This window comes from Erithacus rubecula (genome assembly GCF_903797595.1).
Source record: "Erithacus rubecula genome assembly, chromosome: 5".
Classification (NCBI taxonomy): domain Eukaryota; kingdom Metazoa; phylum Chordata; class Aves; order Passeriformes; family Muscicapidae; genus Erithacus; species Erithacus rubecula.
The window spans coordinates 52,126,430-52,150,329 of NC_136687.1; the positions used below are offsets into that span (position 1 = coordinate 52,126,430).

Consider the following 23,900-nt stretch of genomic DNA (forward strand, 5'->3'; position numbering starts at 1 on the left):
TGATGGTTTAGCTTTCTTTTGGCTACACCTTTACACATCAAATAACAACCCCAATTATTACTACTTGAAGCATAACAAAACATGCACCTTAGCGTTTATTAATAGGCCTTTGTAGGTCTTTGTCATGTAAACAAGTTTGTGATGTTGTCTCTCCCTAAACACCCTTTTCTGAGCATTCTTTTTTTTTTTTTAAAGCCTGAAAGGTTATGTAGGACAGTGTGTGGAAGCTTTCCTCATAGCTGTCTGGTTGCATCTGGCTCAAAAGCACAAGTCAGTGGTGGAGAAACTGTCAGTTCCACTCAGACTCCCAAACAAATCAACCACAAAGCATTAAAATGTAACTGCATTTTAGGAACATGGTAGCCAGGTATCAGTAGGATGAGTCATCAAATTAGGCAAGGCTGGAATGACAGACCAGGCTGGAGGTATAGCAGGTGAGAAATGTCTGTGACTTCCCCAAGAATCTGTGTACTTTCCAGGGCAGGAACCACTTCCTTCTATTTAAGAGGGACTTGCCCAAAATCCAGGGTAGAAAGGATCCTGGGCATGTGCTTGGAGTGGCCAAATGGCTTGTCCTCACAGTACTCAACAGTGTAATGTTTTAAATGGTGGCCAAGACAAATCCCAGAACAGGAGGTCATAACCAGTTGGATTGCTTGCCCTGCGTTCATTTTAGCCCAGCATTGCACTGTACAGTCTCTTTGCATTCTTATACCTGTGTAAGAAGAAACTAAGGAAGGGTCTGGCTGAGAAGTGGAGGGTTTTCTGACATGAACATGAGGAGTTCTGCTGGGCAGTTGCTGTGGATTCTGTTGTCTGCTCTTAGAGGAGTTGCACAGGCCAGAGAATTGCTCCCAAGCCTGGGCTGACTGTCAGTCTGTATAATGGGAGCTGGTGGGGTACCATACAGAATTATTCTGTTCTGACATTTTGAGGTTGTCTGATGAAAGAGATGAAGCAGTGAGCATTGGGGTTTTCTTGCAGTTTATGGGCAATAAACTGGGGTTTGTTTTGTGCAGCAGGCAGTAGTGTGTGTTACCCTTTTCCTAGAAATCCTGTTGGATATTTCTGTGTTTGATCTGTTTAATGACCTGCAGCTGTTTCTCATATATATCTTACTGCTTTAATATTTACTGTATTGCAGAGTATGGAAAACTTTAGCTCATCCAAGCCTATAGACAGAACAGGACCTGATGACATGGAAATTTTATCTGAAGAAAGGTGATTTAAATTTTATTTTATATATGCATATATGTTTTCCTCTCCCTGTGGTTGTAGTACAGCCTGAGAGATCTCCCACCCAGGCTGTGGGGGTGGCATGTATGCCACAGAACAGATTACCCACCATGTTAACTTCAAGCTGAGCTTCATGGAGGCACTGTGTGTGTTGTGTGGGCTTTGCCCTGCAGCACATGCCACCAAGGCTCTTTTCCCAGCCTGATAGGAATGTCACTGAAGGTGCTGATGGTGCAGACTTGAAAAAAAGTCAGCTGTGGAGCACCTGAACCAGCATGCTCCACATGGGGATGCAGGACCTGTCTTACCTGGCCTCTGGGTTGGGAATCCAGCCCTTTCCCTTGTGCTTCACTCTTCTGTGAGAGCTGTACAGCCTCACTCTACTCACCTGAGATGACAATTTCTCTCAACAGTTACATTTGTTGGGATAGTTGTATTGGTTTGAATTAAGGGCACTGGAAATAAATGAGATATTGTTCTCAAATAGCTCCTGAGAGGAAGCAAAAAATGCATTGTTTAGCAGCTTGAAGTGCTGCACTCAGAGTCCCTTCAATTACTGTGTGAATTAGTGAGTGTGCAAGAATAAAAAAATCTTTGTGTGCAGTTCTGCTTGTTTTTGTTACAAGACAAAGTCTGGTTTTGTGTTTGTAATATGTTGTTTTGTTTTTTTTTTTTATAGCAAGGAAAATGAAAATGATGAGGTATTTCTCAGGCATTCTCAGGTTGGTATATTTTTTTGTTGTTGCTGGTTTTGTGTTTCAGTTTTGTGGTCTCTAAATTAGTGTTTTATCAAGCAGAAACAAGTAGTTATGCATATAGTTTTGCTTTTCACAAGAGAAATGGAGTTAGCATGTACTTTTTCTGCCCCTTGCTTCTGCTTTTCTTTGCATAGTTTAGGGAGCCTCTCAGCCTTTGGGGAGTCTGATAGCTTCTGCTTCCTTCCCTTTGATCCCTCCTTGCCAAAAAGGGAATGATCACTGAAGTCAGCACTGTGGTTTAAGTGATGTGAAGCTCCCTTATTAATTATGGCAAACAGGACATCTGGCTGCTTATCTGCCAGGGTAGTAAGATTAGCTTGTCTCTCTGGATTCCTCTAAAATCATTTGGCCTCTTTTTTTATCATTCCTAGGGCAGCCTGTTGCTTTTGAACATAGGTGTCTGTAATCCATTTGTCTTAGAAAAACTGGATCACCTCCTGCTTCTTTCTAACAGTTTATGACTGGGATGGATGTCAGGAGGAGGAGGGCAGATGTGATGTTGATGGCAGCAGTTTTCCCCTAGCTTTCCATTTCTCTTACATACACACACACACTTCTTGCACTGACTTTATGGTGTTTTTAAAGATTGGTGTTGGGTGAGGTTGAATCCCTTGGTTTTGCTTAAAAAAATATAGACAGCCAAGCATTTAAAACACTGGGGAGAGTTATCTGTGGCTTCTTTCCCTCAACTGTGCATCCATTTTAAGTGGGCAGAGTACAGCAGCTGTAGCCACTGTCTGGTTTCTCTGGCTCTCTGGACTTGAATGCAGGCTGGTGATAATTTTAAATTACACCCCTCCTGTGTTTCTTTTACAAGTAATAGCCACTATGCATTTATTGCCTTTGAAAGACTTCATTTCTGGTAGGAATTATTTCCTCCTAGCATGAGAGGTAAAAGGTTGCTGACAGCTGAGCTCTAATCAGCTGTGTGGAGCTGGTGAAGTTTGTGGGACCCTGAAATATGTAGCTCCTGCAAAGGGCTGCCTTTGATCACTGCTCTGACTGGGCTTACCTGGATCTCCTGCTTTGCTCCAGAGGGTCAGTATTCCCTTGCACTTGCTGGTGAGCTGTTGTATTTTCCAGAGCCTAGATTTTGCAACACTTTGTTCCTCATGTACCCACATGCATGTGGAAAAGCTGTTGTTGCTGCCATGCTCCACAATACTCCTATTAAGCTTTTAAATTAACCTGGTAGAGATACATTTTAAAATGAAATCATAATCCTAAGATAAACAGCACTTTAGGAGAAGTTTTAAAGTGTAAAATTTTAACTGCAGGAGAGGATCTTAACCCAGAGATTGTGTATTATATAGGAATTACAAGGTCAAGGAAATGTTACATTCCTGCAGAGTTGTTTTACATTCCTTGCCCCTTATAAGCTTTTTGCTTAGGGCAGCTTAAAGACATACATTTCATAACAAACAACTCATTCAGGTTGAGGAAGAAACAGGGTTCTTCTTATTCTTTTCTCTTTTCTCACCCTGCCTCCAGTCTAATCTGTTAGGAAAAGGATTTGGAATTTGCCATAGCTACCAGTTGTGCTCACTTGGGTCTCCATCAGAATGCAAAAATGCCTTGAAACACAAGCCTCAAGTGAGTTTTCAGTGGTTTTGTAACATTCATAATCTGCTCTTGGAAGTAGCTAAGCTCCAGGATGAAAAACACAGGTTTCTGATACCCAGGTTTTGATAAGGGAAGAGTATTTAAGATTCATACCAACATGGCAACAAGTGTAGAGGGGTGCTGGTGTGGCTCAGGTAGGAGGAAGGCAGCCAAATGGCTGTGTTCTTGTATCAGGTTGTATTCCTAAGATGTGCTTAAGGATGCTTCCTGCTTGTGGCTGTAATGGAAGATCATATGTAGGGGAAGCAAGCCTTTTATGTAGAGCTGATTGGAATCCATATGTAATTAAACAGAATACAACCTCCTGATCAGAATTTAAAAGTCTTTGTGTTGCCATTTGTTTCTTGCTGTTTGAGCTACTCTTTATGCTCAATCTCCACTGGAGCAGAGAGAATGAATGCAGCTGACTTACCCCCAGGCTACTTAGATCTGTAGTTACTGGTGCCTGCAAAGCATGGCTGCAAAAGCAGCATCTAAAAAGCAGAATTCAAGTAGAAATATTCTGCTTTGAAGATTTTTTGTGGTCATTTATGTAATATCTGTAGTGAAGTGTGACTGCAACTGTTACCAGCATCATCAACTTGTTGCCCCTTTGATTTGTAAGAAATTGTGGTGCATCCGTAGCTAAAGCAAAGCAGTTCTCCCTTACTTGATTGTTTTCCTAGAGATTCGCAGCTGGTGGCATCAGGAAATCAAAAAAGAAAATAAGTGATGGGAATACTGAATTATCTACCACTCTGTGGGTTTGGAGCATTAATGCAAAGGAAGTTAAACATCTGCTTTCTTGAGTCTCCTGGGTTTGTACCACCATTGTTCTTCAGAGCACCTAATGATTTATTCATTGTATTAGGGCCTACATCAGTGAGCAAGGAAAGGAGAGTAACTGGCTGCAGGCAGGGTACAGGCCTGCTTTTACACACCTTTTAAAAATTTTCAATGAAATTACTTCAGGAAGAAGAAAGCATTGATATGATCTTTCTAATATATGTCTAATGGAAATGTTTACCTATCTGGGAAGTGCCCTTGTATCTGCTACAGATATCTTTTAAGAGTCTTAATAAGTCAGGAGATTGTACACTCTTCACAGAAAGACATTTATCTCTAATTAGTATCAGTAGTGGTGATGAAATGGTATTCTCAGGTTGCTCCCTTTGAAATTGTTAAAATCTATGTACATTCCTCTCCTTCACACTTCTTTGTTATTAAAAATAGCACTTGTTTTGAAACTCGGTTTTCCATGCCTTAAAATATCCCTTTTAAATACCGTGCTGGCAATCTGCAAGCAGTTTATCAATTGATACAGTTGGCCACTGACCAGTCTTTGTTTGTGAGGTGCACAGACTATTTAAATCCTGGCAGAAAATTTGTCAATGGACCTTAGAGAAATATTTAAGTCCTCCCAACCTGGAAGCAGCTTAAAAGATATCAAATGGTGAATTAGCATTTTTCCACGTACAGCTCTCACAATAAACACATTTGTAATCAGATTTAGTGTCAAGCTGCATGAGTTATTAGTGCTTGGCAAACTGTCACCTAGTGTTTCATTTTGTTTTAACGTTTCAAAAAGGCCATTTATTGAAATGAACAGGAAATACACACCTTACACAAATACAATGCAGAACACTCTTTTACAAAGAGTGTAATTCTCGATTCATCGACCAGATTTTCAGAACAGTAGAACAGCCCAGGTTGAAAGGGACTTCAAAAGATCACCTGATCCAACCTTTTGTGGGAAAGGAAGCCTAGATGAGATTATTTAGCACTCTGTTCAGTTGCAGGGATTGATGGAACTGAGTCCAGATAAAAACATTTATTCATATGATTTGTTTACTGAGCAACTTTTTTCCCTCTTCATGAAAGTTACTTGTTTTTCTCTGCTCAAAAAGGAAAAGATGCACCAAACACATCACTGGCTTTCTGCAGATGAAAACAAGTAAATATTCCTCATTGGCATGTACTAAGGATATTGAAACATTTGGCTGTGCTTCTGGATTCACAGGGAAAATAGATCCAGAAATACTGGTTATTTTCTTTTGGCCTCTTTTCTTCCCCTACCAGAATAGACAGGTTGTTTTACTAGGCTTTCACACTACCTGCAGAGGGAAAAATCTGCACGCTGACAGCCCACTAGACTATATTTGAGAGAATTATGCCTAAGCTGTTCTTAACAAATCCAAATAGTTTATGTAGTAACATAATCCTATCTATTCATCTATCTCTGTGTTTGTTGGTGGGTTTATACATATCACACTACATGTTTATGTTCGTGCAGTACACTTCCTTTTCCCTGCTGCCCTCTGCGAGGCATTGCAGCTGATTTATGTTGGAGTGACAGAAGCGCTCTCACCAGGCGCTGTCAGACAGGCGCACTGTGTCTCTGGATTGTGGGAATGGCAGGGATTTCTGCGTGAATGCACACGACGTGTGCTATGTGCAGGGGGAGCACAGTGCTGAGACAGGCAGCACTTGCTTCTAGGTACTGCTGCCTGATGAATCACGTACTTGACAGAATTCTGCTTTTTTATTCCCGTTTCTGGATGCGAATTTTTTGGCGTTTTCCCAGAGTCCACACTGCTTCCAGCTGAGATGCCAAACCCCGCTGCTGTTTGGATTTGCGCAACGCCGCTTTAATACCCAGAGCTCCTCCATAAATAGTTCTGCTCTCCCCACGCCCAGCTAGAAAACAACCACAGGAAATCGGGGAATGTGCAGCCAGCGCAGCTTAGCTGGCACTAATTGATCTGAGCCAGCACAGCCTGCATGAGAGCATTCATGTAGGTAGCCTGCGCTGCTGGCTGCGGCTGCTGCCTCGGGAGCTCTGCTTTTTAGAAGGCACCATATTGCTGCAGCCTCACACAGCAGCAGCAGCAGCGTTTTTGCTGTTGCTCGAAGGAGTTGCGTTCCTGTAGGAAGTGTACGCAGCTGCCCCCCTCCCTCTCCCTTTCTCCCTGCCTCCCTGCTTCCCTCCCTCCCATTTCATCCCAATCCACTACTGGAGGCTTTCTGAGCTGCATGCAGTTGTCAGGGCAGGCAGTCTCGGGAACTTGCAGTAGCTTTCTAAAGAAGGAGAAATTCAAGGAAGGCAGATGGACGGATGTTTTTACTGGTGTGAGTGAGCAATCAGTACACAGGGGTCACCAAGCAAGGGATTTGGATTTGGAGCTGGAAACATCAGGGTCTGTTTGGATCTTTCTAGCTAAAGGCGTGAGCTTACTGCTGCTGTGACTTGCAGGGGTTTTTTCCCCCCTCTGCATCCTGAAACGTTTTGTTTTTTTCCTTTCTCTCTCATTTCCTTGGGTGTATGGGAACGTAGCTGACTTCAAGTATGAAGATTCAAGAACATCCAAGCATGCCTGAAAACAAGTTGCAAAGAAATCAAGATGCTGATGATCAGGAAAACAGCTTTGTATCTGAAGTGCCTCGGCTGGATTTAACATCACTGTGTGATGACAGCAACTGGGAAGGTAGGATTGTGTGATGGGTGGTTGTGTGAGTGAAATGAGATAAAAGGGAAACCTGAGTGGGCTGGGTGTATCTTTATGTGACCATGTTCTCTTCTTGCTAAAAACAATAGAAAAGCAACTTTGTCCAAAATATAGAACTGAAAGTTTGGAGAATCTGGAAGTAAATACTGAATGGTACTAACTCTAATTGTCACTTAGAGGTGGAAAATGAAATGTTTTATTCTCAAAGTCACTTTCATGTTCTGTTTAGTACAGTTTCAAGATACCGTATTTCTTAGTGGCTGATCATTTGGTCATTAAGCTAGACTGCCCTACACTTTAAAGCAACTGGGTATTTTACAGTCTAAAAAAAACTTTTCTTCAATCACTGTTTGGAAATCATTCATGTCTGAAAAGTACAGCTGGTAAAAAGTGCTGTCTGTTACTTTATCTTACAAACAACTTTTTTTTGTGTATGCTGTGTAGGAATTCTGATCAGAAGCTTAAATGACAATGTTAAATTGATTGTATGTCATAATAAATTGCTTTAGTACTATTTCTTAGCTCTCCTCTCCAGGGTACATGCTTGGTTGGCTATACACTTGCTTAAGAGTGGGAAACTGGGCAAACTCTGTGGGTGCTATGACCTTAATTTTATTTGAAATTGAGATGAAATGAAGGTGTCCAGCAGTTTTGGGATAAAACCCTTTTCTAGTTACAGATTGTGTGTCTGTGTACAAGCCAGTGTTCTTCTGTTAGTTTATGCTTTAGGAGTGAAAGATGGGTTTTGACAAGGAGCAAGTAGGAAAACACAAGTGTGGTGTTTTAATAAAGCAAGAGAGGGAAAATATGCAGCTAATTCATTGCTCTAAAATAACAATCTCTGAGGAACACTGAGAAGGGAAGTTCTCTGCTCCTGCCTCCACAGCGTACGTGACCTATTGTGTTTTGCCTTTCCCTCTAGGAGGTGGCTAGTTATGACACTTCAGGTGTGACCAAAGAAAACCTGCAGCCATGGCCACCTTTGATTCAGCCAGGCAATCAGTCACTGTGCACAGGAGGCAATTTTTCCATTGCTAGGTGGGGATTCCCTGGGTGGAATCACCACACATGCAGCACAGCTGATCAAAGCAGCACTGAAGGCTCCCAGGCAGCCCTGGCTGCTGGATGTTTACTGAGGGGCCAATTAGCAGAGCCCTGCAGGGTCTCAAGCCAGGGTGAGCACGTCTGCATTCTCAGAGGTGATGTGTGGCTTCAGCTGTCCTGTGAACCTTTGAAATAATGACTTATTTTTTTCCTTCCTGCATTACTAATAGGAGTCATATGAACACATGAAGGGGAGAACACAGCTCCTCTCTGTCTGCCAGAGGCTTCCCCATTGTATGAAAGTAGTTGTTTCTTTGGTACAACTCCCTCTTAGTAGGCATGCTCTTATGTTTGCATTCTAGCTTTCTAGCTCTGCAAATATGAGACAGGATTATGGGCACATGTGACTGTGCTTCTCTGATTGCTCCTTCCTTCTGTTCACGTGTATTTCACAGGAGGAGGAGGAGGAGGTGGGCAGTTGCAAAAGAATCAGCTGTCTGGGGTGAGAGAGACATCATCTTCTGAAATGCGTGCTTTCCAGAATCACCATTTTGTTGGTGTGGGTGAACAGCAGCAAAATGGTGCCTTCTGTGTCTCAGCAGGGAGAGACTGAGTCTTTCCTAGCTGTGATGTGGAATCAAGCTTGCAGCAGACAGGAAGAGGAGTATCTTAACATCAACTCTCAGACTGCTTCTGTAGCTAGCAGTGGAGTCTGTTTGGAGACTGGCTTTGCAGGGCTGAGTTGTACCACCCATCCACAGCTCTAGCAACCAGGACATCCTTTCCCTTCCAGCCAACCTGAGTCACTCAAACCTTCACACATTTCTGCAGGATCCATGCCACAGCTCTGGTTGCATCCCCAACAAAAAAGAGAAAGGACTGTGCCTTCAAATGCCCTAACACTGAGATATTTATTGCTTTGCTCTAGCAAATTTGGTAGGTCTGTCTCCTGGGAAATTACCCATTCTTTCATGACATAGTTGAGCTAATGTTTGGTGTCATGGTCCTCTATATCATACTGTAGGAAATGGTCCTATATTTCCATCTAGTGACCAGAGCAGCTGCTGGGAACTTCACAAGTGACATGTGAGAACAATTACAGGTTGAGGACTTGCCTTCAACTATAGCTGTCACTGCCTCCAGTCAAATGTTAGGAAAGAGCCTTCAACAATGGGCACATAATTACACAAGACAACTTCATCCATTGACTAGCTTTTATTTGTCATTCAGGCATGCTCTCCATCATTTAAAGAGCAGAGCTGCCCTAAAAGCCCTCATCCAGGGACACAAAACTAGGGTAACTGCTGCCAGGTGAGCTGACAGAGCCCTGTGCCTTTCATGTTACACTAGAAGTAATTCCTACCAGATTTTTTCCCCCCCATAACTTTCACCTCATCGTCAAATCTGTACAAAGGGAGAGATTTGCTGTACCTCTCCAGGCTGTGTTCCCTCTACCTAAAGCAGAGCACAGAGGGGACAGAGACATTTTCTCCCTGGTCCCTGCAATGCACAGCCTCACACTTTGCCATGTGCCTGCCTTCTGCATCCCACTCACCTGCTAAGTATAGAGACTTATGTAGGAATCATCGGGCTGTTGGTGCAGCACTCATGAGCAGTGCCCCAGCAAAATTAAAGTGCTGAACTCCTTGCCTCAGTGCATTTCCTGTGGTCCAGGAGTGTCTTCCTGGTGTGCATTGGGCAGGTGTGGATGAGGGAGTTTTACTGCCCTGGATGTGGACCAAGCTGTGAGCTGGGATGTGTCATCTGGCTGCTGGGTTTGCCTGCTAAGCTGGTCAGTGAGTGCCAGCTGGGATGGCTTTGGGAGCAGGCATGTTCAGAGCTGCTTCCACAGCTAAGGTTTCTAATTGTTGTGGATTACGTCTGAGTTGGGTGCAGTGGCTGAGGAGAACAGAGTGTTCTCTCTCAGGCCAGCACTGTTGTGCAGATTTCTCACCAAATGTTTCTAATTCAAGCCCAGAACTTGCTATTCTGTCCTCAAGAAAAATCTGGAAGTATGTTGCTCTCCATAGCAGTGGCTGGCCTTGTCAGCAGATTGGGCTGAGCAGGCAGCTCAGTAAATCAATATGAAGTGTGATTGCTGCTGATGTCACCCCATTACTGACACTTTAAAAAAGTTCTGTAGCTGAGATTTCAAGCAGAGTTTGCTGTAACAAGCACTTATGAAACAATCAGGAGGCATTTTTCTTAGAGCTTAAAATAAAAATATAAAAGCAGAAGTTCAAAACACAATTTGATTTCAAGTGTTTCAGCACTTGAGACTGATCTACAAATAGTATTGACACTGAATTAATTGATACTTTCCCATGGAAAAAGCCAAAGTAGTGCAGAAAAATCCCTATAGTATAACAGAAGGGAAGCTGAATTTAGTTTTCTTTTTTTCAACACTGTGGACTTAGATTGATCAGTGTATTTGTGCATAACTCTCTTTGGCATAAGAGATCAAAAGGTGATGAGGGCATTCTATTTTTATTACTAAGTATTAAAAAAACTGCATTGTTTACTGAATAGCATAAAAATATTAAAATTGTCTTTTAGATTGTTGTGACATGCTATAAACAAAATACAAAGTTTTCTTGCTAGCTGACAGATGTGTTGTCTCACTAAGTGAAAAGGTGTGGTAGCATTGTATTTGGGCTATTCTTTTGATCTTTGTAGGAAGAATGCCTGCTGATGTATTTAAACAAGGACATTTTCATATTTATAAGAGGAAGAAAATAGGTTGTTACTGAGCTAGTGAATGCTTTGGAAGGAGTTTTAAATTACTTTATTCATTTTTTTATGAGAGGTCTTTCTGGAGTCTTTAAAGTGGCATCTGATACTAGGACCTCAGGTGTTGTAATGCATTTAGACTTTTTAATCCCTCTGGACCTACCTCAATTTACAGTAGCTAAGATTTGGCCTGGTTTGTTTGACAGATGGGTGTGTGTAAAAGCAGTGTTAGCATGTATGAGCTGTGTGGCTGCAGAGAGGGAAACAGGAGATGCCTGTGGCATTTTGCTGGCTGCTCCTCAAGTGGTTTTTTTGTGTAGACACCACTCTGCTGGCCCTGCAGCCCCAGTAACCCTGTGGCAAATACACAGTGTAGTGATAAAAAAAAAGTCAGGTTTTGTCAGCAAGATGGCTTGGAGCTCACTAATAATACACCAGTTTGATACAATAAATCTTTCTTTGTGTGAAGCATTAATGGCTCAGGTTTATTAAAATCTCCAGCCCTGTATGCAGCAGGTTGGCAGAGAGGTTGTGCTGCCACAGGCAATGCTCTGTGTGCCTACAGAGCTCTGCAGAGCCACACCTGGCAGATGGCTGACAGCTTTGCTGAAAGATGAGCTGGCTGTGGGATTTTGAGAGGGAGAGCAGCACTTCTGAAGGACTGCAGGCTCACTACCAGCACACAGTTCACTGCTTCTGCACCAGCTTAGAAAAGGCATGCCTGAAAGAAATGCCTAGAGAGTCAGACCAAGGCATTAAAATTTTTTTTCACCCTTTCTCTGCACTGGTACATGCATGGTAGTTAAATATTCCTCCTTTTTTTTTCTTCCTTTTTTTCCTTTTTTTTTTTTTTCTTTTTTTCCCATGGAAAGTTGTCATTGTGGAAAATGGGGGGAAAAGTGGTACATGGAAAGAATGTGGAGATGAGTAAAAAACAGAGTTTTCCCTAAGCAGGACAGATCTCTTTAGGACAGAAGAGAAGTGTAACCACTCTGTCAAGTCAGTGGCAAAGAAAAGGTGAAATGTTTACAATCTCTACTGAGATTTTTTTTTTTCATTTAGCAGAAAGGGGAAAGGCTGACAGCATTAATCATGATAGTGGATGCTTTAAAACTGGACTTCATAGCAGATACTTCAAAACCATTCAGTCCAGGAGTTCAGCCTTCAGAAAAAGCTCAATGCTTTGATAGCTATCTTGGCTAAATGAATAACAAAAGATATTATGCATCCTGTTGAAGAGAAATGAATTGATTAGGAACTGTCAGAAAAAGCAGCAGCTTACCCTTAGTGGGTTCCTGTGTGTGTGTGTGATCCAGCAATTCCAGTGGTTCCAGCTGAAAGGCCTGGCAGCTGGCCAGCAGGAGAGAGAATGCAGTTGGATTGGAGCTCTGGTCCACTTAGTGATCTGATGTAGATAAAATCTATAATTGTACATATCTAAATATGTTCCTTGATGAATTGCTGCGTTGCTCTCAAGGGTCTAGCTGTTTTGTATCTAGGGCTTTGTCTTCTAAATGTATATGGTCAGCAAGGGAAACAAAATTAGAGTCAGGCCTTCCAAGAGCAAGGGTTAAAGAAGCTGATTTTCTATAACAGCCATTTCTTCTGTCAATTCTCAAGTTTGATTTTTCTTTTTAGGACTTTTTTTTTTATTCTCCTTTTTAACACTTCCTTCTTTGTAATGGGAGTTTCTGTTTTGGGGGAGTATTTAGAAATCAATAAAATAGAGAGGAGACACATTTCAGTCTCAGGTTACATGAACTGCTTTGCTGTCTTTTGGGGTTTGATCAGAGGCTCTTTGAGCCATTGCAATTCCCTGAATGTCACATGCTATCTGGTTTTAAATCCACCTTGGACAAAGTCACGTACATCATGCATGATTAATAATGGCTTTGTTAGCTGCTGTGGTAGGAGCTTAATTTAGTTCCTGCTAAATATGCCTGATTTTTTTCTAAGTTTATTCAATCTATGTAAATCCCACGGAGGTGTTATTTAACAATTTCCAAGAGGAAATTTGGTTTGCTGGTGAGAGGTATGCAAACAATTAGAAGTGAGAGATGTCCAGAAGAATTTCATGCATCATTAACCCATTCCTGCTGGTCAAATATATTATTTTTTTCCTTTTGTATTACCCTTTATTTTGCTACAAAAGATCTTGTCAGACCCTTCCTAAGATCATGAGAGATTTAGAGAAGTGGATGCAAAGTATTTCAGTATTAGAAAATGCCAAGGCTGAACAGAGCTTAGAGAAACACTTTTTTCAGAAATTACCTGAAGGAAGTTAAGGCTACATAAGCTTTCCAAACCATGGCAAAACAGCCTGCATGCACTTGGGGCTTGCACATGCCATGGAAGTAGCCCCTGTGAGCCAGGTTTGTATGTGCTTCTCTTACCACAGCACCTTTGAGGGGCTCTTAAGCAAAAACCTCCTGTCACCCCTTGCAGGGCAGCACCTCAGTGTGCATCCAGCACCAGCCTCCAAGAGAGGTGTGCCATTTGTATCCATGTGCTAAGGAAGAAGGCAAAGGAAGGAGAGCATCATTTGAAGATGTGCACAAGCAGAAGAGCACTGAGCCCATCATTGCTGCGTTGGCGATGATCTCACAATGCCCAAATTGTTCAGAGGGGCAATGTGAAACAGCACAGAGGTTCTGCAGGGGAATCCTCGTGCAATCCACTCTGAGCTGTGTAAACTTTAGCCTTATTCAGCAAAAGGAAACACTGCCTTTTATTCATAAACTGATAACTTCAAAAGCCCTCTCTCTTTGTGAATGGAGAATAGTCACACTAGGCACAGGAAACAATTAGTCCGTAGCTCTGGTCTGTGAGCTTTCTATAAGGTTTTTGTTTTGTTACTTGACTCTAGAACTATTTGTTAGATTTAGAAGTTCAAAGCCTGGCTCTTAGCACCACAGGATTAGACAGTTTAAGTAGGAGCATGCAAATCAGCTTAGTAAACTATCTGAACACAAAATGTTAGACTCCTTATGGCATCTGGAGGGAGCGATCACAAGATTGAGGCGATTGCTTTCCGTGGGCTCTATTATGCTAATCAGCAGTGCTAAATTGGGTTTCCCTTTCTCTCCCACTCCACCACCTCCCTGTACAATGTAGCTTTTACTTCTGGCTGGTTAGGTTGTCCAGAGGGCTGATGATTTCCTCACTTTTCTACCATGCTATAAACAGTGGGATTGCATGTGAAAGGGAAAAGGAGACTCAGACCATATTATCCTAATTGTTAGTGTTTGGGCTAAGCACCCTGTGGAGCAGGTGGTAATGTGAGGCACCTTTTGCTTGCAGATTAGAAGAGCCTGTGCTTACTCCTTGGCTTTGAATTTCCATAGCAAGCAACAGGGTCGCATTGGAGTGCTGGGGCCTATAGAAAACCCATTAATACACTATTAATTTACAGCATTTGTAATGAAAACTGAAACTGAAAAAAATTCCTTCTGGAATACAATTGCCTTTTCTCTATACCATGTGCCAGTCATGCTCTCTGTTGAGTATAACTTTTTCCTCAAAAAGGTGCTAGCTGGTGATTGCCTTGTTTGGTGTCAGTCCATGGTAATTCCTGCTCAATCTTTGGGTAGTTTTCTGTTGCACTTGAGAGGACTTGTACTTGTGTAGGTTACCTGCTGTGGCCAGGCTTTGTAATGCTTTGCACACAGGGCAGATGGGAGTTGTGACCAGGGAATGCCTGGTGAAGAGTCACAGTACGGGACGAGCAGGTCAAGGTTCATTAGAAAGATACCTGGAGCCTGTCTTATGTATAAAACAAACCTGATAAAACCAGCCTTTGTCTTACTGTTCCCAGAGCCCATCCCTGCTCTCTCCTCATGGCAGCGAGACGGCTTAGACTCAGATGAGGCTCGCCTTTCCCCGCAGGCCGGGCGCTTGATTCGCCAGCTGCTGGATGAGGACAGCGATCCCATGCTGTCCCCTCGCTTCTACGCCTATGGACAGAGCCAGCAGTACCTGGATGATACAGAAGTGCCTCCTTCTCCTCCCAATTCTCATTCCTTCATGAGGTGGGTTGGGGTTTGCCAGTGCTGGCTTTCACGTGAGGCTGCAGAGGGTTTGCGGAGTTGCAGCAAGCACCATCTCTTCAGATGGGCTGTGCCTTGTTAGGTTTCTGTCCCTACTCATGGGGAACTGATGTTTTAAAAAACGTTCTTTTTAGTTTATAATTTCTGGGCTTGTGCATTAATAGCTAGAAACTTGCTGAAAGAGGCTGTTAGAGCATCTTTTGCTGTCGTTGCAGAGTAGCAGCATAGCATTCTCATTTTTGTGAGCCTTGCCATTATTCACACAAAGTTGCAGTGGCTGTTTGGATAACTGTTCCTGCAATCTCTGCTCTTGGCAGGAGACGGAGCTCATCTTTAGGATCTTATGAAGATGACAGAGAAGACCTTACCCCTGCACAGCTAACCCGGAGGATTCAGGGGCTGAAGAAAAAGATCAGGAGATTTGAGGACAAATTCGAAGAGGAGAGGAAGTACAGAGTGAGTCTCTAGGAGTTAAGCATTTATGTGGAGATGTATGCATTAGCAGCAAAGGGAAGAGACACCAGGGAAATGGGTCAAACATACAGAAGGACACTAGGGAAATAATGCCAAACATACAGAGGGTTTGAAAGCTTTTATAATGAGGAAAGGGGGGAAAAAAAGGCAGAAGATGTGCTGCCCCCCCAGAAATATGAATGCACACTGAGCAAATTACCTTTCTGGGTATTATGCAATACCCATGCAGCACAAGAGAGGAAGATCATAGGAATTTGACCACTGCTTAAGACAGTGTGTAGGAATAGCTGTGTTCAACTTCTGTTTGTTTATTTGTCCATATATTTAACATCAGCATATGGAAAGCACAGTTGCTGATCTCATTTGCATGATGGTAATCCCAGGACACCTGTGCATTGCAGAGGAGAGAGAGCAGCTGCCTTCACTCCTGAGCCAGGAACCACAGTCAAGTGCTGCTGAGCAGCAGCAGTGCACTGGACTCTTAATTGTTCTGACATGCCCTTCTGATGCACAGAAAGCTTTGTAAGGAGCTGTAAAGCCTTGCATGTGTGCATCTTTTGCTATTGCTATCTAACTGTCAAAGAACTGTACTGGGAAGATCTTGCCTGAAGTAGAAAAGGCTGAAAAAATGCTCAGCTTGCTGTAGCCTAGAATTTGGGTTATTTGATGTCTTTGGATGTAAAGCAACCTTTGGTGTGGATACATGTATCATAGCACTTTTCTAGCTGTTCATGCTAGGTTTCCTCAATTTTAGAGGTACCCTCCTGTTAGGAAACAATAGACACAAGAATTTCAGTGTGCATCCAGCCCTCTGAGTCACTCCTACATCTTAATCATTGACATGAAATGTTTTGTGTTTTCTAAAAAGAAAATGCATTTCATGATGCCCCCGAAGACAGAGTGTTGTGACAGGCAGAGCAATTAAAGCAAGGTCTGAAATGGCCTGGTCAGAGGTGTGCAGCTGCCAGTCAGAAGCCAGTGTCTGTGCTCTGTGCTGGGTCCAAATTCCATTGTACCTCTTTGTGCCACACTCTTTCAAGTGAATCACTCCTGGTGTTTTAACACAGATTCAGCCTGGCTTTTCTTTCCTCCCAGCCTTCCCACAGTGACAAAGCAGCCAACCCTGAAGTGCTGAAATGGACAAATGATTTGGCAAAATTCCGAAAGCAACTGAAAGGTGAGCATCCACCACTGGTGCACCTTTGCTTGACTGCCTCATGTAGATTTGATGTGAGGCAGTCATCCTGACACTCTCACATTTTAAACATGAAAAATTGCTCATCTTTCCCTGTTCAGAGACAAAACTGAAGATATCAGAGGAAGACCTTGGCCCTGTTGTGCGCCAGCGCAGCAACACACTCCCCAAGAGCTTTGGCTCTCAGCTGGAGAAGGAGGAGGACAAGAAGCAAGAGCTGACAGATAAATCTGCCAAGCCTGCTGTGGAAGTGACCCTTGACTCCATCCAGAAGAAGCTTCAAGAGAAACGAGCAGAGACAAATCGACCTGAAGACATTAAGGTACAATATAGACAGGTCAGATGTAAGCCTTTAAGTGCAAGTAGGTTACCTGTGGCTGCACAATCACTTGTGAAAGCTCTGTGGTCTTCTACATTTTGTTAAGGAGCCTGCAGCCTTTAGTCTGGGCTCACTTGCTTTAGTTCTTTTCCCACTGCCTTTAGTATCTTGATTTTTTTTTCCCCGAGCTCAGTTTCTCAGTACGTCTTCAGTACATCACCTTGTGTCCTTTGTGTGACCCTTGTATATTCCTAGTAATGTTTCTGAATTACTGCAATTTTCCTGCCCTGTGTTTGGTTATTTCTGTTGTTACATCCAAAGGTTTTTTGTCAAATTCTGAGTCTTCTGGTGCTTCTGGAGATTGTGTCATCTGTTTGCTTCTTGTTCACTCCAAAAGTGAATGTTATTCTCTCAGGGTGTGTTACTGCTAACCTTCAGAGTTTCACATGGAGCTCTGTTAGCTGCTGTAATCTCTGAGGGTTATCAGCAGGGAGGTGCTCGTGTCTGATGTTGTGACCTGAGCTCTGGGCAGCCTTGTAAATGAAGTCCTTGAGTCTGCTGACATGCAAATTGTGCAGTCCTGTATAAGAGTGAGGCAGACAGCATTATCTTTGTTTGCTAGATCTGCAGAAGAGAAACATACAACTTATGTTTTGACTATTTCCTGACTGTAGCAAGACTCTGCAGCCTGGCCACTTATAGAGGTACCATGATAATAATTGGTGCTGTGATAGGGAGAAAAGGCTTGGTGTCAGGCAAATTCAGTGGGGGAATTTTGGCCAACTGAGAGAAGTTTTCTCTGTCTTCCCTTTTTTTTTTTTTTTTTTTTTTTTTTTTTTTTTTTTTTTCTTTTTTTTTGGCTTTGTACCCTTTTGTCTGCTACAGCTTTTCACTCTGTAGCAGAATTGTCAGTAAGAGAAAATCTGACTGCACTTCAGTTTTTGGTAAAGTGTGTTTGTGACAGTCAAAGCAAAGGTGTCAAGCTTTACAAGAGCTACTGGAGTTTGTCTCAGATTTGGAGAAAAATAAGGGACATGTGTTCTGTTGTAAAATTTACATTTCAGATCTTAACTGAAAAAGATCCACCATCATTAAAATTTGCATAGTGTTGTTTTTTCATATATAATCTGTAAATAAAATATCTTCATATGCAAAATTTGTGTGTTTAATCTGCCTGCATTGAGAATAGGGTTCTATAGGGTTCTACTCACATCAGCAGTCTCTTTGGCAATGTAGATGACAAAAGACAACTGGAAGGTAGAGATGAATCTTTAAAACATAATGGTGGCATGACATGACTATGGCTGTGGCACAGATCAGTATTTGTTGAGTCCAGGAATCTGACTTTTTTTCTTCCTCTATTTCTGTGCCACTTTTCATAGGACATGACACGAGATCAGATAGCAGCTGAAAAAGTGGCTCTTCAAAAAGCTTTGTTGTATTATGAAGGCATTCATGGCAGACCGGTACGTACTGCAGCTTTATTTTGTTGCTGGTTTTTGGGTTTTGTTTTTTTTTTTGTTTGTTTGTTGGGGTTTTTTGTTTTGTTTTTTTTGTCTTTTGGTGGTTGTTTGTTTGTTTGATTGGTTTTTGGGGTTTTTTGGGTTTTTCTTTTTCATTTTTTTGAGGTTTTTTTTTTTTTTTTTAGTTTTTGATTTGATCTTGGATTGGTTTTTTTGCTTTTTTTGTTTGTTTGTTTTTGTGTTGTTTTTTTGGGTTTTTTTTTATTTTTGTTTTCAGGGTTTTTTAGGGAGTTTTTTTGGTTTTTTGGTTGGTTTTTGTTGGTTTTTTTTTTTTCAAACAACATATTTCTATGTCTTTGTCTGTGGTAAATGATGCCCCTAATGCCCCTTTAATGTCAGGTCACTAGAGCTTCTTGCTCTCCAAACCACACGTGCACCCTCTAATCCACCTTGCTGATCCTTCACTTCCTCAGCTGCAGAGGAGTCTGTTCAGGCAGGGTGGTGTCCTCACACAGCACTGAGCTGGACAGACACCTGCAGGGCAGAGCCTGCAGGCTGAGTGGGCATTATTTTGGCATTGTGCTCATGAGGTTTCTCAGACATCTGATTTGTGGCCCAGCAGACAATCTGCTTAGGAATAGTTGTGCATAGTCTTCTATCCAGCCAAGAGGTTTGCAGTTTTCTGGTACCAATGGTATAAGGTTTCTTGTATATTTGGTCTTAACAAGGCCAGCTTATTTGTGAAGACAGAGAATAAAGTTTTGTCTCCTGTTGTCTGCTGTGGCAGAAACACTGTGGCTTCCAGGCTATAAAGTTGGCTTTTTATGAGTCTCTTCTTCTCTTTCACTGATGACATTATAATCTTTGTGACCAACTGTATAGGTAAAGTAACTTAATTTCAGAGTGCTGCTAATCCCCTGAGCAGTGGTTTGGGAGCAACAAATTACTGCTTATAAGGAGTACTTGATTGGTGCACAAATCTGTCACAAATCTGTCATTCTGCTGCTGCATGAGATTTCTGATCTTTTCCTTCTGAAGTATATCTTTCTTTATCCATTGTTTGTAAAAGTCTCACTAATTTATTTAAATGCCTTCATGGAGTGCTAATATTGTACAGTCACAACTGCATTAGCAACCAAAAATGGCATAGTTGTGTGAGAGGACAGGCAGATTTATTCTTGTGTGAAATAGAAAAAGGGCAGCACAGGGGAATCCACTTAACCTTCCCTGTTCTCTCTGAGACCAAGTCTTTTTTTGCTGCTCTTACAATTATATAAATCAACAGGTGGCATCTTACTGAAGTGAACTCGCTTCTATCTGTTTAAAAAGATAACAAGCCCAGAGCCTGTCTTGTCAGCATACTTTTATTTCCACCTGCCTTTTCCAATGCTCCATTTATACAACTGGTTTTAAATTTGTTTTGTTTTAAAGTAAGCTGTCTATACCTAGCAACACTGAACTGCATGGCAGGGAAGACTGATCAGCTTTTGCTGTTACCAGCTCCTGGCAGTGCAGCAGTGGAAAAGTACTGAGAGCTTGAGGAGAATGTGGATAGTTCAGCCAAGGTTTTTTTTTTTTTTTCCTTAAAGATATTTAACTAAACAAGAAAAACAATGGAGCTCAGATTTATTGTGCAGCTGGGTCTTTCTGCACCAGTGATAGATGAAGCTGCAAAGGTGGAACTGAACTGTTTTAGTTAGGCCAAAAGTCTGTCTCTGCAGAAATTCTTGAGCTGCTCTAACAATGCAAGCAATGGTCTGTTCTCAGCTGCTGCTCTTTTGCCATGTGGAGTGTGCCCCAGAGTTGTGTCAAAGGCTCCATTATTTAAACAGTCTCTTTGCATTTTGATGTTCTCCCAAAATATACTGAGGTTTTACTGGTCTTATGTTTACCTAATGAGACATGTGCCCATGTACTAAACATTTACTTTCAGAATGTTCTTTCTGTAAAGTTTGCTGGTGTAAATGAGCTGCAGAGCAGGCTCAGACTCCATACACTTAACTTCCAGTGCCTATATTAATTCTCTGTGCTGCTCCTCCACACTGATATTCAGACACTGAAGGATGTTGTTTGACTTTTCCATTCTTCAGCATACCTAAGGACTTTGTACCCATTCCAAGGCTTATGTTTATTTTTCTGTACAGAACAGTGCTGTTAATCAGCTTGGAAATGTTGTTAATTGAAGGTTTGATTCTCAGCCTCAACATAAGCCTCATCATAGTCCTGGGGTTTTTTTAAGTAACAGACTGTCTGAGCCAATGGTAGTGCTGTACCTCCTGTTCCATAAACTGCTAATCTTGTAAAACTAAGAATAATATAATATATATATATATCTACTTAGGTTACCCAGTTTCTCTAGTTGTTTTCTGGGTGAGTTACAGAGAAATGTCCACAGTTGGAGGCAACTTTCTAGCCAGTGCAATTGAGTGCAGGCACATCAGCACAAAACTCAACACAAAGAGGTCTGAGTGAATTGTTTGATGCTGCTCACATCCCTCTAATCCATGTGAGCTGCTTACTCAATGAACAGGCAGCTTGAGGCTGTCAGGAATTGGAGCCCTGCTGTGCTTTGGGGGTGTGGGACATCCGGCCCCCAGAGCTCAAGACTGCCCATCTGTATCCCCCTTATCAAGCCTGGGGATATTTGCATTGGACCAGGAAAGGAATAAAGATCTTCCTCATTTGCCTCCCTGTTCATCTGCCCCCAGTGCAGGGAACATAAGCTGGGTTATCAGGAAGAATGTTCTGGAGGTTATCCCCACTCCTGGCAATACTTGCAACATTTCTACCCCTCACAAGCCAAAACTGTCTCTTTCTCTGGAGGAAGGATGTAAAACCTTTAGAAAGATAATGCCAGTGAAAGTCAACTGCAGACAAAACAAAAGGCAGTTTAAAATTGCCCCTGTCTCAAGCTGTATTCCCTTTTTCCTATTTCTGTTATAGAGACTGCACAAAACTCCCTAGGGGTTATGCTGTTGATGCTGATTTTTGTGTGTCACATCTTCAGGTGCTCTGGTGATTAGCAGCAGGGAGAAAGGCATGACATCAGTTAAAGCTTCCTCATAAGAGCTTTATAATCTAAAGTTAGACAAAAGATCTAATGGAAGGACACTTACAGGATGTGGGTCAGACAGTGCTGAATGATGAGCAGGTTTTGCTGAGGATTATGTTTGCTTTCTAATGTGCTGTAAGAAAACACTGAAGAAATAAAACCCACCTTGAATCTGAAAGAAAACCAGAAACAAGCACACTCAGTTTGTAATTCTCTCAAAACTGGAGAGGGAGCACAAAAGCACTAAGGAGGAGTGGGGTTAAGGACAGAGCAATATGAGGAACACCTGAAGTGGACATCACAGCACTATTCTCTCTTCTCTGTGCCACACAGCCCTGGCACCTTCATCCCTTCCAATCATTGCAGTGAATCCTTCCCAGCAAAGTGGCTGTGAGGGATGGAGGGCAAGGTGAGGGGGCTAAAAGGGAAAAACTGCTGGCTTGTACAGGAAATTATGGGGAATAGAAAAGCCAGAAAGTCAGCTTTTGTGAAATCTGTAGTTTACTGTACTCAAGGGAAGTCTCCTCACATTGCAACATCCAGTCAATGCAGCTGCTTTCTCTTTTCATGGGTCATGAGCACAGCTATTGAGGGCCAGCCACAAGAACAAGGGTGGGAAAGCTCATCTTGTGCTTAGGGTGGCAGAGTGACTGCAAGCACAGAGTGCTGCCTCTGCAGGTCATTTTGTGCTGTGTACATCTCATCCCTGATTGGTCATTTAAACCTCCTGTCTCTTACAGCCCCTTGACAAGACACCCCATGCAGCTTCAGCTGGCACTGGGCACAGGCAATGCGGTGATGGACAGGGTTTCAGCTCTGATGCTGCACTCCTGTCACCCCCATACAAGTCTCTTCAAGCCTCTCAGACTGAGGGTGATCACAGGCACATGAGTTCTGGAGTGGAGTATTTTTGCAGGCTTCATGGATGTCTCCTCCTTTTTCTTTTCAGGTTACCAAAAATGAGCGGCAGGTGATGAAGCCGTTGTATGACAGGTATCGCTTGGTCAAACAGATCCTCTCCAGAGCCAACACCATCCCTATTATTGTGAGTAGAGCATTCTTTTGTGGGCTCTTTCTTTGGTTTCAAGCTGAGGAAGCAGGAGTCACCACGCTTTTGTGTACAACACAATCACTGAGGCTAAGTCCCAACCTCCCTTATCACTCAGAGATCAAGCAAATGAGTGAATCAGTGACACTCTTCATACTGAAGTTGGGCAAAGCTGGTCGAGGGAGTTTAGTGCCCACCTGTGAGCCATGGGGCACATCTCACCTTGTATTGTTTCTTCTCTTTCCATTGGGCTGCTACTGTTATTTCATCCATCCTCTGTTTGGCTACAGCCTCACTTCTCTTTCCATACCAACCCACGCTGAGCCATAGGTCTTCCATGCTGCTTGGTTCCACAGGGTTGTATGTACAGGGTTCCTGTACCCAGGAACAGACGAGTAGATCCTACAGGAGTTGCCAGGTGTGTCCTTGGCTGAAAGAAAGGGCCTCAGTCTTCTGACACTTAATTTGTATTAAAGAGATCCTCTAAATGGTGGATATTCCTAGTTTCAAGGTGGTGCTTTGCCACCATCAAGGAACCCGATGCACCCCTCTAGGGAGAAAATTCACTGTCTTTAATTTTAGACAATTTGTGTAGTCCAGTTTTTAAGAATTAATTACTTCAAGCCTGTCTATGGAAAGAGAGTTCTTTTATCAAAGTTCCTGTTGACTGTCTGTCATGTATAAACCTTTTTTTGCTTTTTCTAAGTAGTGTTCATATTCTGCCCAGTTTCTGTAGATGGCCAATGAAGTGAATGGGCTGGCACAGCATTACCCAGTGCAGTGTCACTGAGGAGTGGGGCTTTTCTCTGCTGATGCTGGAAAGGGCTTGGTCCTGCATTTAAAACAAAATAAAAAGCTGTTCCTCCTGGAATATGCAAAATGGTCCCCAAAATGTGTGCTGAGAAGACAGTGCTGACAATCGAGGAGGAGGCTGTGTAGGTGTGCATGGGCAATTTAATGCAAAGCTGTCAAAGAGAGCCCAGGCGCTGTAAAGACACAAAATCCACAGAGGCTAGCAGAGGAGAGATGAGGCTGGTTTTATTCCCAGTCTTCTGAGTGAGAGCAGTGAAAGGTTCATAGAGAGACAGGATACATTTGAAAATCCATCTCTACATCAGTAGGTACTTCAGTGGGAAATCAGGCTCCTGGAAAGCAAATCTGGAGAGCCTGGCTGAGCTTACCCTGTAGTTCTGGAGAACCAAGTGCTCTGTGTCTGTGTACAGGGGATTATTTTCTTGCAGCCTTTGTCTTGTAGTCACTAGCCAGCTAATAATCATCCAGGTTTCTTTTTAAAAAACAGATTGGCAATGGTGTCCTTTGCTAAGCAACATCCAGAGAGAAAACAGCCCAAGGTTCAGGGGGTTTGCCAGGCCTGCTTTTCTTCCTCGAGAAAGACTTGTCTCCTGGTGGTCCAGCGATGAGCTGAG

The 23,900-nt window shown here is 42.6% G+C and overlaps 1 protein-coding gene across 10 annotated transcripts in view; it reads left to right on the plus strand.

The window, feature by feature from the left end:
* Positions 1-23,900, plus strand: part of FAM13A (family with sequence similarity 13 member A) — a 115,026-nt gene that overhangs the window by 85,111 nt on the left and 6,015 nt on the right. For all 10 annotated transcript variants that reach the window (XM_079305781.1, XM_079305784.1, XM_079305785.1 and 7 more), the window contains 9 exons: positions 1,145-1,221; positions 1,916-1,958; positions 6,931-7,081; positions 14,691-14,904; positions 15,240-15,378; positions 16,492-16,573; positions 16,693-16,913; positions 18,293-18,376; positions 22,375-22,470. In XM_079305781.1, coding sequence (XP_079161907.1) covers positions 1,145-1,221; positions 1,916-1,958; positions 6,931-7,081; positions 14,691-14,904; positions 15,240-15,378; positions 16,492-16,573; positions 16,693-16,913; positions 18,293-18,376; positions 22,375-22,470 — 1,107 coding nt within the window. The remainder of the gene's footprint in view (positions 1-1,144; positions 1,222-1,915; positions 1,959-6,930; positions 7,082-14,690; positions 14,905-15,239; positions 15,379-16,491; positions 16,574-16,692; positions 16,914-18,292; positions 18,377-22,374; positions 22,471-23,900) is intronic.